At 39.1% G+C, this 12,468-nt stretch overlaps 1 protein-coding gene across 4 annotated transcripts in view; it reads left to right on the forward strand.

Annotated features, from left to right (window-relative positions):
- ptdss1b (phosphatidylserine synthase 1b) overlaps nucleotides 1-12,468 on the forward strand; it is a 44,380-nt gene that overhangs the window by 1,489 nt on the left and 30,423 nt on the right. Inside the window, exons 2-8 of one of the 4 annotated variants that reach the window (XM_048528856.2) lie at nucleotides 940-1,176; nucleotides 1,510-1,601; nucleotides 1,726-1,770; nucleotides 4,570-4,694; nucleotides 6,463-6,621; nucleotides 10,046-10,197; nucleotides 11,254-11,395. In XM_048528856.2, coding sequence (XP_048384813.1) covers nucleotides 998-1,176; nucleotides 1,510-1,601; nucleotides 1,726-1,770; nucleotides 4,570-4,694; nucleotides 6,463-6,621; nucleotides 10,046-10,197; nucleotides 11,254-11,395 — 894 coding nt within the window. In that variant the 5' untranslated portion in view covers nucleotides 940-997. Of the gene's footprint in view, nucleotides 1-939; nucleotides 1,177-1,484; nucleotides 1,602-1,725; nucleotides 1,771-4,569; nucleotides 4,695-6,462; nucleotides 6,622-10,045; nucleotides 10,198-11,253; nucleotides 11,396-12,468 lie in introns of those variants that run through there. The other 3 variants (XM_059646144.1, XM_048528858.2, XM_059646145.1) reach the window with 3 other exon arrangements.

Raw genomic sequence — 12,468 nt, forward strand, 5'->3', positions numbered from 1 at the left:
TGTCTGAACTGAGACACATCTCTCTGTCTTGATTAAAAGTGTTTCTCTGTATGCCCCATTGGCCTGAGTAAGAGGTAGCTCTCTGCCTCTGTCTAGAAAAACAAGTGTATCTCTTTATGAGATAGTAGCAACTGCAGATGTTGAAGAATCTGAGATAACAAAGTGTAGAGCTGGATGAACACAGCAGGCCGAGGAGCAGGAAGGCTGACGTTTCGGGCCTAGACCCTTCTTCAGAAAAGAAGGCCTGCTGTGTTCATCCAACTGTACACCTTGTTATCTCTGTGTCTCTTTATGCCCTGAATATCCTCGAATGGGATGTGTCTCCTTCTGTCTAAGTTGCGAAGTATGTGTCTTTCTCTTTCCCTCGGTCTGTCTGTGCGTCTCGTTGGGAGGTACCTCTTATCTGTCTCTGAGTATCTGGGTTACAACGTTTGTGTGTGTGCATGTGTTCGGAGGTGTGTATCTATTTGGGTTAGAAGGTATCTCTCTCTGTCTGGGTTCGGAGGTCTGTCTCTCTGTTGAAACAGCGCCCTGAGTATCTAGGTTACAACGTTTGTGTGTGTCTGTCTGGGTTAGGGAGTCAGTCTGTGTCTGTGTGTGTGTTTGTCTGGGATTATGAAGTATCTCTATCTCTTTATTTGGGTTAGGAAGTGTCTGCAAATTTTCTGACGCTGCTCTTGGATACCCACGTGCACCCAAGGACGTTCTAAAATGTATCATTTACCAGAATGGAATAGTCCATCACAAAAAAAAGAGGAGGAACTTGTTGAAATCTCTTTCACATGTTCAATCCACAACTCCTCTATTCAAAATATTTCAGCTTAGTTTTATATAAAGATTTGATGTATGTCTGATAAATGTCCCTTCCGTGTTGCCATGAGGGGATTGTTTGTATTTGCCGATGAACTGATTTCTCCCCCACCCCTCTTCCCTCCGCAGACTGGTTGGGTGGAGTTTCTCGGCTCCTGCTGGCAGTGCTAAGCGGAACGGTGCAGCTATGGCGTCTGCTAAAGGCAGCAGGACAATCAGCAAGGATGATGTGAATTATAAACTGCATTTCCGTATGATCAATGAGCAGCAAGTGGAGGATATCACCATTGACTTCTTCTACAAGCCTCACACTATCACCCTGCTCACTTTTACCATCATTAGTGTCATGTATTTCGCTTTTACTAGGTACTGGCTGCATCCGGCTCTTAACCTGCTATTTACTAGCTGACTCCTTCCGTACCAATGCATGTATGTCTGGCTAGTTCTGCTGTTAGGCCTGCTTTATAAAGTAGCATTTTCCAAACTTATAGTTTGCTGGCTTTAAATCTATGTCGCATGTAGATTTTTTCCCTCCGTAGGGTACATATACCGCTTTCAACTTTGTCTCACAATAACACATTCGTGCGGATAGATCATGAAATGAATCTGTTTCGTGGTGTGTGAAATGTTGAATATGATGACTGATGCATTGCTGAAATAATTTGATATGACAGGTCCTGCAATTATTTTTACATCTAGAGATGATTCGAGTCCAGAAGACAATATATGGAAGGGCGTTCTTTCCGTGGTGTTCTTTTTTCTAATTGTAAGTGTTTTAGCATTTCCTAATGGTAAGTTGTTTGTTACAAGTGAGAATTGTGAATAGTCACATTTCTTGCAAATTATTTTACATTTTCTGAAATAATTTGTTTATTCATGGTCCGTTGTTAAAGGATGTTCCCTTTAATTTTTCAGGTCCTTTTACCAGACCGCATCCAGCAATATGGAGGATGGTTTTTGGTAAGCCGTACAGCTACAAGTCTTTCTCCCAGTTAAATTAGTATTATACGATTTTGAAAATTGTTGGGCAGTTGCTTATGAAAACTTACCAAGTGAGTCCACAAGATGAATCAAATGTTCCTGGTCTGATTCCACATGAATAAATGATTGTGAATGCCTATAAGTGATGTCTAGACCTATTTGATATGCCGGTTGCCTCCCAAAGTGGAAGTTATTGTTCCAGGAGCTTATAAAAACCTGAGCCGTGTTCATTGCTTCTGATCAATGGTGATATTTCAGTTGTACGATTGTACTGCACAGAAGGTTGTTCAGCCCTTCATGCTGGTAATTCCTTCTAGTTAGACCTCGTTTACCTGTGACAAATGCTGTGACACAGAAGGATGTATTATGACAGGTGACCAAAAGCCAAGACGAAGATAGATTTTATTGATAAAGTAGTTTACATATAGTACAATCTCACAAGTAGAACACAGCAAATTCACAGACAATTGTTTGAATAGCTTTGGCTTAGGAGCAAATATTGCCTAAGATACTCAATTTCTCAACTCTTCAAAAAGAAATCAACTATGCAAATATTCCCATCTAGCTGAGCAAGAATACCAGAAATAATTTAGCATCTCTGCCTTTTGTAGGTCATTTTACTGCTTGATCTTTTCACTGGTGAAAGCTCATGTCCATCATTCTTGTTCTGTCCATCACTTGACTTGCAATTTTTTTTCTGTAACTTGCAACAACATAACAAGTCTGGACATTTTGCATGAAAACATTGGGCATTTGTCTCCCAATCTACCTGTTAAAACCAGCATAGGACCTGTAGTGTATATTAGAATTGACAGAGTATTGCTAATTAATACAAGACAGAGACAAGGTACCCTCTTTCGAAGATGGCACCAAAGAGGCGACATTACAACTTTTCACCACACTCGTTCAAGTGCACGTGACAATAAAGGCTATTCTATTCTACTTGGGATAAGGGTCACATTTTCAGGATGGCATCCTGTAAAATGTTGTAAGCTACAATTCCAAAGAATCTCAAAAAGCTAGCATTCAAGTTCAGCAGGTAATTGGGAAGGCAAATGAAATGTTGGCTGTTTATTCAAAGAGACTGGGGTATAAAAGTAGGGAGAATTTGCTGAAACAATAAAAGACACAAATCATGCCACGGCTAGAATACCATGAAGACCTTTGGGCCTCTTTTCTAAGGATATACTGGCATTCGAGGCAATCCAGAGAAGGTTCACCAGATGATGCAGGAATTGTCTTATGAGGAGAAGTTGAGTAGATTGAGTCTGTACTGTTTGCAATATAGGAGAATGAGAAGTGACCTGTTGAGTATTCAGGATTCTTAGGGGACTTGACAGGCAGAATTCCCTGTGTTTTTTTTTCTGCGTAGACCTCCGAGGTCTGTGCGTGGAAGCAGTGTTTGGAACTGGAAGGCAATGCTGTGAACTGCATCAGCACACCCGATTGTGGTGCGCAAAACATTGGAGTCACTGCATGCGAATGTGCAGGTATCTCTCGTTTAGGGCCAAAGTGCATAATCTCAGAATGAGAGATCACACATTTAAAACAGAGGTGAAGAGGGATTTCTTCTCTGAGAGTCATAAATCTGTGGAATTCTTTCCTGCAGATGGCTGTTGAGGCTGGATCATTAAGTATACTCAGGCCTGGGATAGACAGATTTTTAATCACCCAGTGAATCAAAGGTTATATGGAAAAAACAAGAAAGTAGAATTGAGATAACAAAGCATGGGGCTGGAGGAACACAGAAGGCCAGGTAGCATCAGAGGAGCAGGAAGACTGACGATCGGGTCAGGGTCCTCTTCTGAAGAAGGGTCCAGAGCCGAAACATCAACTTTCGTGTTCCTCTGACGCTGCCTGGCCTGCTGTGTTCTTCCAGCTCCACACTTGGTTATCTCGGACTCCAGCATCTGCAGTTCTCGCTATCTCAAAGTAGAATTGAGGATTTTTAGTTCAGTAGTGATCTTGTTGAATGGTGGATCAGACTCAGTGAACTTATTTCCTGAATTGAGGAATTGGTGAGATGCAAAATTCAGAGGCAACCTGGCATAAAAGATTGCTGTTAGACATGTTCTGTTTGAATTTTAACTGCAAACTGGGTGATCCCAAATGTGAAATTTAATTCAGCTGTAAGTGGGCAATTTAGGATCGCTATGGTACAGACTGAAGAGCATCCTACCCTTTCCGATAGTACCACATTTACCATAGTTAACCCATCTAGTCTGCACATCCCTGAACACCGTAGGGGAATTTAGTAATCTGCACGTCTTTGGACTGTGAGTGAAAACTGTAGCACCTGGTGGAAACCCACACAGACATGGGGGCGACGTGCAAACTTGACATGGACAGTCACCCGAAACTAGAACCAAACATACGTCCCCTGGAGCTGTGAGGCAGCAGTGCTAACCACCGAGTCACCATTTTGGGGATAGTTTGTTAGAAAATTTGCACCTAATCCTTCTACTGCTGCACATTTCTGTTCTGATGCCATTAAATGACTCAAATTCACTTTTTGAAAATTTTCATTTGAAATCTCTAAACGTTTAATTTTGCACTTATTCTAAGCTACTCTGTTATTTGGTTGTTTAGAGTGTCTGTTAATTGCATTTACTAAAAGCTTGTAGATCTGAACAAGTACACCTCATAATTTCCTCGCGTCTGTTAATTGCATTTACTAAAAGTTTGTAGATCTGAACAAGTACACCTCATAATTTCCTCGTGTCACTGGCTAATGTATTGTTTACTATGTGTTTTGCTTCATTTTGTGTGTCACTTCAGGCCTCAGTGTGCTCTATTTCCTTTTTCTGGTGTTTCTGCTGTTCCTGAATTTTGAACAAGTGAAATCTGTCATGTATTGGCTGGATCCTAATCTACGCTATGCCACACGTGAAGCAGATGTAATGGTATGTAGAACAGGAGTGCATTTAGATTATCCAGTTGCTCCCTGTTGTAATGATACTTTCATGAAGATTGAAAGCCTGGCTGTTATCATTTGTCATTCCTTAGCATTTTCACCATGATGAAGAACCTAAGACACGCAAACAGTATTGTTTTTAAATTCATTGTTTTTTTTGCATTCATTTACAGTGTCTTACTGTATTTAACACTTCTGTAATCTTATTTTTCTTCACGTTCACTACATAGTTAATCAAGTGACTGACTCATATGATATTTGTAAACATCACATGTTTTATTGTTTCAGTTGATGTGAAGTTCAATTCTCAAATGATCAGAATATTATTTCATGGATGAGTAGAGATGCTGTTATTTTGCAGTAAATTGAATCAATGGCAAATATGCTGTACATGAAATAAAATACTCTGGAGTTAGTCAAACTCAATTTAACAGATGAGCATTGATGCATTTAGAGCCTTAGATGTACAAATGGTAACATTTGCATTGCAACGGTGACTAGTCAAAGCATGTAACCAGAATTAATTTAGAAATATTTTTCTTTAGTCATCACTTGTTGAAGAATTCTAAATTGATTTCTTCTCATGTTGTCCTTTGACAGCATATAACCAAATGTATATGTAAACAACTGTTATGTAAATCCTATCATTTATTAGTAAGGTGAGAAGGATGTTTTGCAATTTGGAATCAGGCACCTGCCTATTCTGTTGTAAATAAGTAACCTTTGAAAAGTAATTCTATGGAAATGCTTGGTTAAGATTGCTAGTTTGTTCTAATATAGGTCAGTGCCTAACAAGGAGACCCAAGTTCAACTAAAGTCACATCTCGTATTTTGCGATTGAGTTTTCTTCATTTCTCTGAACATTATGATTAACATTTCAGGGAGAAAGTTAAAACTGCAGTGTTGTTGAGAGGAACTGGTCTTGTTGAAGTTACTTTCTCCTAGCTCAGTCAAGGAACAACATTCATGATTTTATGGAAATGTGAATTTAATGTTTCTTGGCTGACTTGTGGTTGAAATGCATGGGACTTTTTTAAAAAATTATTATTCTAAATTTTATGCATTTAATCAATTTTTTTTGTTCCACGATTTTACCCTCTCTTTCCCAAGGATTTTATACACACTATAAAAATCTCAAATAAGACAATGCCTCATATAATTATGCCCTTTGGATCAGCTCGAGACTGCCTTCCTCCTAGGTACCCTGAAGGTCAGTTACATTAAAAACCTTCCCAAAGTTGGTATTTTCCATGACAAGGGGAAGGAAGAAAATCTCTGCTTAATTAACGTTGGATGGCTTTTAGTAAACATACTGAGCTAACCAAACCACTGCATCAGATTGTGCATCTGTTGGGAGAATAATTTCTTCATTTTAAGTGGGGAGAAGCTTGATCTTTGGGAATGAATTGCATTCTCAATGAGATTCTTCTTTGAAAATACTTATACTTGGCTCCCTTTTGTTTCAATACCTATGTATAATGACAGCTCTGCAAACTTGCCAACCTGGTTACTATGTTTGTTGTTCAAACCATGTAAACAGAAATCCAGTTAAAAGTAACCAAGCCTTTTAGTGCCTTTGAGAACGGTTCTTTCTTTAGTGTGCTGTTTCAACATTTCAAGACTACCTTGTTTTAATATTTTCTCTGATTTTGAAATTATATGAGAAGAATGCTGGATAAGGCATTCATCTATGCCAGGCTTTTACCATGTCTGATTTTGAAGATTATAGCAATTTTGCTGTATTTTGTTTTTAATAGGAGTATGCAGTAAACTGCCATGTCATCACATGGGAAAGGATTCTCAGCCATTTTGACATCTTTGCATTCGGACACTTCTGGGGCTGGGCTATGAAAGCGTTACTAATACGTAGCTATGGACTTTGCTGGACTATTAGCATCACTTGGGAGTTAACTGAGGTATGCATTGACAGAGTTATAACTGCAAATGTAACTAAGTTGTGTTAACTAAATTACAGATTGTATTGTTAATCAAGACCTCCTCAAGATTTTGAAGTATGTTGTGTTATTTTGGACTACATCTGCAACTTGACATGTCAATCTCAACTTGATTGTTTTAAATGAGGAATGGTACAGAATAGGAACAAGACATTGTCTTTTAACTGCCAAACCAAGTTACAGAGTGACAGTAAATTTTCTTGTGCTGTTACGCAAAGCCATATGACTAGCAGATACTTGGTGTTTGTTTTATTATTTTGATTTTTACAAATAATCAAGAAACAGTCTAGGTTCATGTCCCAATCTCTGCTGAGTAAGCAGGTTTTAAACAATTGCTATGGAAAATGGTAACACGCTTTCCTAGACTAATGGGGGAATAATCAAAGTCCCTGATCCTGTTTGCAATCCAGTTTCGTACTGCTTGGAATAAAACTGTCATGATTTCAAAACATGGAAAATTTGTATGAATTTATAAATCTCAGTGCTATTTAGGAATTAACATCAAATGCCTGTGATGCCCATGATGGAATACAAAATCATTTGACTTGGTAAATTTGCACTCTCCCTTATAAGAGTTAATGATGGTGGAAACTTATTGGGAAAAGTATGCTGCTTTTATGAAAATTTAGTTTAGTTTAACTTGCTCAATTACAGTTTGCAATCTCTTTTGTATATGCTAAGACACTTTAATCCCATGGAGACTATGGCAACCGTTGAGTTTACAGGTTGATTCCATGAGCATTTGCTCAATAGGCATTGTCCATCCAACGCTATAATTGATCTCCAAGCATTTTGTAAATTAACCAAGAATTGTTCCCTGGAGAGTATTATGTTCTGCTGGAACTATTCTTTATAGATCTACAGAAGGCATTAATTTGTAACCGTTCTTTGTGGTAGCGGCTCCAGTTTTCAACTATGAATTGCGTAGTAGAATAGCATTTATTTGGTGATCTACTTTTAAAATTGGTTCTCAAGATGCATTCAATCTTGGCAAGATCCCATTTATTCACATAAACTTTTCCATGTTTCTGCTGAGAGGTCAGGATAGTTTCCTTCTCAGTGAAGAATGGAAAGGGCAGAGTAATCCCTAGTAACAACACCATGTTGTTATGATTCCAACAGATGATCATCCTGGAAATGTCAAATCCCAGAAACCTGGCTTGATTAGTCATTCATTTAAAGTTTTGTGGTTGGTCAGTGTAGTGATCAGTCACTGAAACTCATGCATTCTCATAACAACAGAACATGTGTTTATTGTACAAAAGATAACAAAAACAAACAAAGGTATACAAATATAGAAGACAGTTAGAAAGATCTTAACAAATACATTAAAACAGAGAGCTTCAACCTGTTTTCTAACACTCTGTTACAGAGACTTAATCCGAGAGAAACAGGAACTTTCATGCCCATCTCAACCCAGTAAGTTTTTTGGTAGGCAAACAGGAGGCTGGAAGAACACAGCAAGCTAGGCAGCATCTGGAGGAAAGGAGCAGTCAACGTTTCGAGTATTACCCTTCTTCAGGACTGTATGTGGTGGTAGGGGACTCAGGAGCTCCCCCTACCCCCACATCCAGTCCTGAAGAATGGTAATACTCGAAACGTTGACTGCTCCTTTCCTCCAGATGCTGCCTGCCTTCTTTTGTTCTTCCAGCCTCCTGTTTGTTTACCTTGGATTCCAGCATCTGCAGGGATTTTTTTGTCCCATTAAGCTTTTACTTAATTAACTTCTCCACTTTCTTTTTCTTGGAATTGGAGGCAGTTTTACAACTCCTGAGTCTGCTAGCATGAGCTCCTCATAGTTTTGATAAGCTAAACTTTCTCGGTTCTAACAATTAAATTTCTATCTAAACTGGTCTGGCTTGTTAGTTCCACAGAGTAGAAACTATTTCTGCAGTCACTGATTGGTTTCCCTGAACTGAGTTAATTATTCTGCCAGAAGAAATTGTTCTATTTTGTGAATTGAGGACTGGATTAAACATAGAACATAGAACAGTACAGCACAGTACAGGCCCTTTGGCCAATGATGTTGTGCTGACCTATCATCCTACAAAGATCAAACCACCCTGCATACCCTACATTTTACTATCCTCCATGTGCCTATCTGCGAGTTGCATAAGAGCCTCTGAAGTATCTGACTCCACTACCACTATTGTCATTGCTGTCCACATGCCCACTACTTTGTGTGTAAAGAACCTACCTCTGACATCTCCCCTATACCTTTCTCCAATCACCATAACATTATGCCCCCTTGTAATAGTCATTTCTGCCCTGGGGAAAGTCTCTGGCTATCCACTCTATCTATGTCTCTCATCGCCTTGTACACCTCTATCAAGTCATCTCTCATCCTTCTTTGCTCCAATGAAGAAAGCCTTAACTCCTTCAACCTGTCCTCATAAGACCTGCCCTCGAGACCTAGAACTTTCTATTTTGAAGTGAAAACTGAACTGAATTTTTTGATTCGTAGAGTCATGCAGCACAGGAAGTCCAAGTTGTCTATGCCAACAAAGTTGCTCAAGCTAAACTAGTGCCACTTGCCTCCATTTGGCCAATATCCCTTTAAACCTTTCCTTTTCATGTAACTCTCCAAATGTCTTTTCAATGTTTTAACTACATCTGCTACATCTACCACTTCTTCTGGCAGTTCTTTCCACAAATGAACACCTTTTTCTGAAAAACTTGCCCCTTGGGTCCCTTTCAAATCTTTCTCTTCTCACCTTAAAAATAAGCCCCCTGGTTTTGAACTCCCCCACCGTAGGGAGAAGACATTTTCTATTCAATTTATATATACCCCTCATGATTTTACAAACCTCTATAAGCAATGCCCTAATGTGTTTATTGTATCAGTTATGAACTCAGCATTATAAACATTTTATCCGTCATCTCCCAGGTGTTTGACTGAAGTCATGTGCCATCCTGGAATTGTGTATCTAGGTCACTGTCCAAATGATTTTTTGACCTTTCTTTACAGAAAAAGTAAATCTTGACATAACTGACCGAAGTCTATCTGTCTCAATTTATTTTATTAAAAATACAAATTCCAAAATTTAGGTTTTGTACGCATTACATTGCAGTGACCTTGGGGCTGTGATGGATTTTTAAATGCTTTCTTTCTACACCTGTTTGAGACTTGGTGTAGTGGTGAGGTATTTAGGGATATTTTCTAATCAACCTGTTCAGATTTGTTATTACACAGCTGTGGAGCAGATGAGACATGAACCTAGCTTCCCTGGCTCAAAGCTAGGGACACTAACATTGTACTATTGGAACCCATTGAGACACATTTATATTATTCTGTTAATAAATTTTAAGCTGTTCAACTGCTATAAGTTAACATTGATTTTGTTATTCATACGAGGCAACATTATTTCTTTTGTTTGCCTTTAAGCTGTTCTTCATGCACCTATTGCCCAACTTTGCTGAGTGCTGGTGGGATCAGGTCATTCTTGACATTCTTCTGTGCAATGGAGGTGGCATTTGGCTTGGTATGGTGGTCTGTCGCTTCTTAGAAATGAGAACCTATCACTGGGGAAGTTTTAAGTAAGTGTCCTGAGTTTTTGTTTGTTCCACAATGCAAAGAATAACAGTACATTAATTGTCACAACAATTTGTGCTGGTGTTTATACACTATATGGGCAGCTTCTTACATCCTCATCGGACCCCACCCATAAGCATTGCCTTCCACTCATATGCACTTATCAGGTTTCCATTTAAAAGCATCTGTGTTATTTAACTCAGCTACATCTCCTGCGCCCTGGGTGAAAACCCTCCTCTTGAATTTTCCATTGCACGTATTAATCACTTGCCTTATGTATATGGCCTCTATTAGTTTTTTGGAGCACAAGTGAAAGCATTTTTCACTATCTTTACCCAAATAAAACTTCAAAATTCTAAAGACCTGTATCAGAGCAGCCCATAGTTTTCCTTTTCTAAAAGAAAGAACCCCAAACTTACCAGCCTTTCCTGAACATTAGCATTTCTGATATAAGACCAAGAGATGTAGGAGCAAATATAGGCCAATCGCCTCATCGAATCTACTCCACCATTCGGTGACATCATGATTGATCTGATAATCCCCAACTCCACGTCCCTGACTTTTCCTCACAGTCCTTGATCCCCTTACTGTTTAAAAATTCAGTTTTGGCCTTGAATATACTTAATGACCCAGTATCAGAGGCCTCCTGTGGTAAAGAATTCTAAGATTCGATACCTTCTTAGACAAAAATAATTCTTCACCACCTATGTCTAAGTGTATGACCTCGTATTCTGAGATTATGCCTTCTGGTGCTAGACTCTGCTGCCTTTTTTGTTGATTCTTTCCTTGTCCTGTTACTACTACTGTATCTGGCCTTGAACCATCAAGTCTTTTGTCATTTTAATTTCCCCTCTGTCCCACCTCATCAGATCTTCTTTTGTTCTTTTCCAAACCTCCTTGTTTAACGTGCCGCTTGATGAGTATTTTCAATGTTTCCTGTTTCCTTCTTTTCCATTCTGTGGTTTACTTCTTCAATTATTTCTTCTCTCCCTTATGCCCTCCCCCCACCGCCCCAACAATCTTTTCTGTCTTGTATGTCTAATACTGTGTGTCTTTATCAGGGCAATACACACGACCAGTGGAAAGCTGAAACGGGCAGTGTTGCAGTTTACTCCAGCCAGCTGGACATACGTTCGCTGGTTTGACCCAAAATCCTCCTTCCAGAGAGTGGCTGGAATCTACCTCTTCCTAATTATCTGGCAGGTAAAAAATAAATCTGCAGAGCGTACGTGACTTTTCATTCTGACAAAGATGTTCCATTGTGACTTATTGGGTGGAACTTTCAACTTCAATAAGGCTAGAAATTGGCTGAAAGCAGATCCACCACCCGTTGTGCATCATGTTGCGCAGATGGTTGATCGGCCTCAGCATGCTACTTGATAGCTCAGATCCATTTCTCCTAAAATTGCACCTCTCACTTTTTCGTCACTTTGTCTAACCTCATGTCGTAGTGTCGATGCTGTAGGAAGTGTGGGATAAAAATCAAGGAAAAAGAGAAAACACTGTGAGAAGGAAGGAGCACAGTGGGAGAAGGCAAAACAAGTGAAGAGGAGAGAAAGGGAGGTGTAGCCATGCCAGTAAGATAACTGTGTAACCTCGGACCCATTTTCTCACTTCTATAAATGAGTGGTTTGTGATTTATTGAAACCTTTTTTTTAATTGGTTTGGCCTGAGCTGCAGTATTTGAAAGGACGTTAAGTTGAATGTTTTGCTTGGGTTTGCTGGCTTGGTCACTTGCACAGTGCTTGAGACAGTGAAATATATGAGACTATTTAAAGTTTTTAAGAAGATTTTTTTCGGCGGGCACGTCTACAACCTTGTGTGAGACTGTGTCGTTCCTTATGGGAATGTTGACTGACATCTAACTGTATAGATCTTTGCTGAATTTGGAGCCTTGAACTGGTGGGATGAAAACCTGATAATTTAAGTGCGTCTAGTACTTATTAATTAATTTAAATTTAAATCTGGGTGCAGTGGAAGGAGATGGAAAGCTGGTGCTTATATTGTTTGGAATTTTCAACATAGATACTATATATGGTAGGAATTCTTGAAGTTCTAAGGATAGCAACAGCCTTTTTAGCCTGTTTCATTTCCTCTTTGTGATACTGGCAATTGAAGTTAATGTAACTGTGAAGGATGTGGTCTTATCAAATTTCACAGCTTTTTGTTAAATGTGTGGTGAGTTAAGTGCAAATCTGATGAAGGATTTGCATTTCTACCAACAGTATGCTACTTTATTGATCCCTTTTTCCACTGAACTGATGTTGAAACCCCTC

Source organism: Stegostoma tigrinum, chromosome 5 (genome assembly GCF_030684315.1).
Source record: "Stegostoma tigrinum isolate sSteTig4 chromosome 5, sSteTig4.hap1, whole genome shotgun sequence".
NCBI classification, from domain to species: domain Eukaryota; kingdom Metazoa; phylum Chordata; class Chondrichthyes; order Orectolobiformes; family Stegostomatidae; genus Stegostoma; species Stegostoma tigrinum.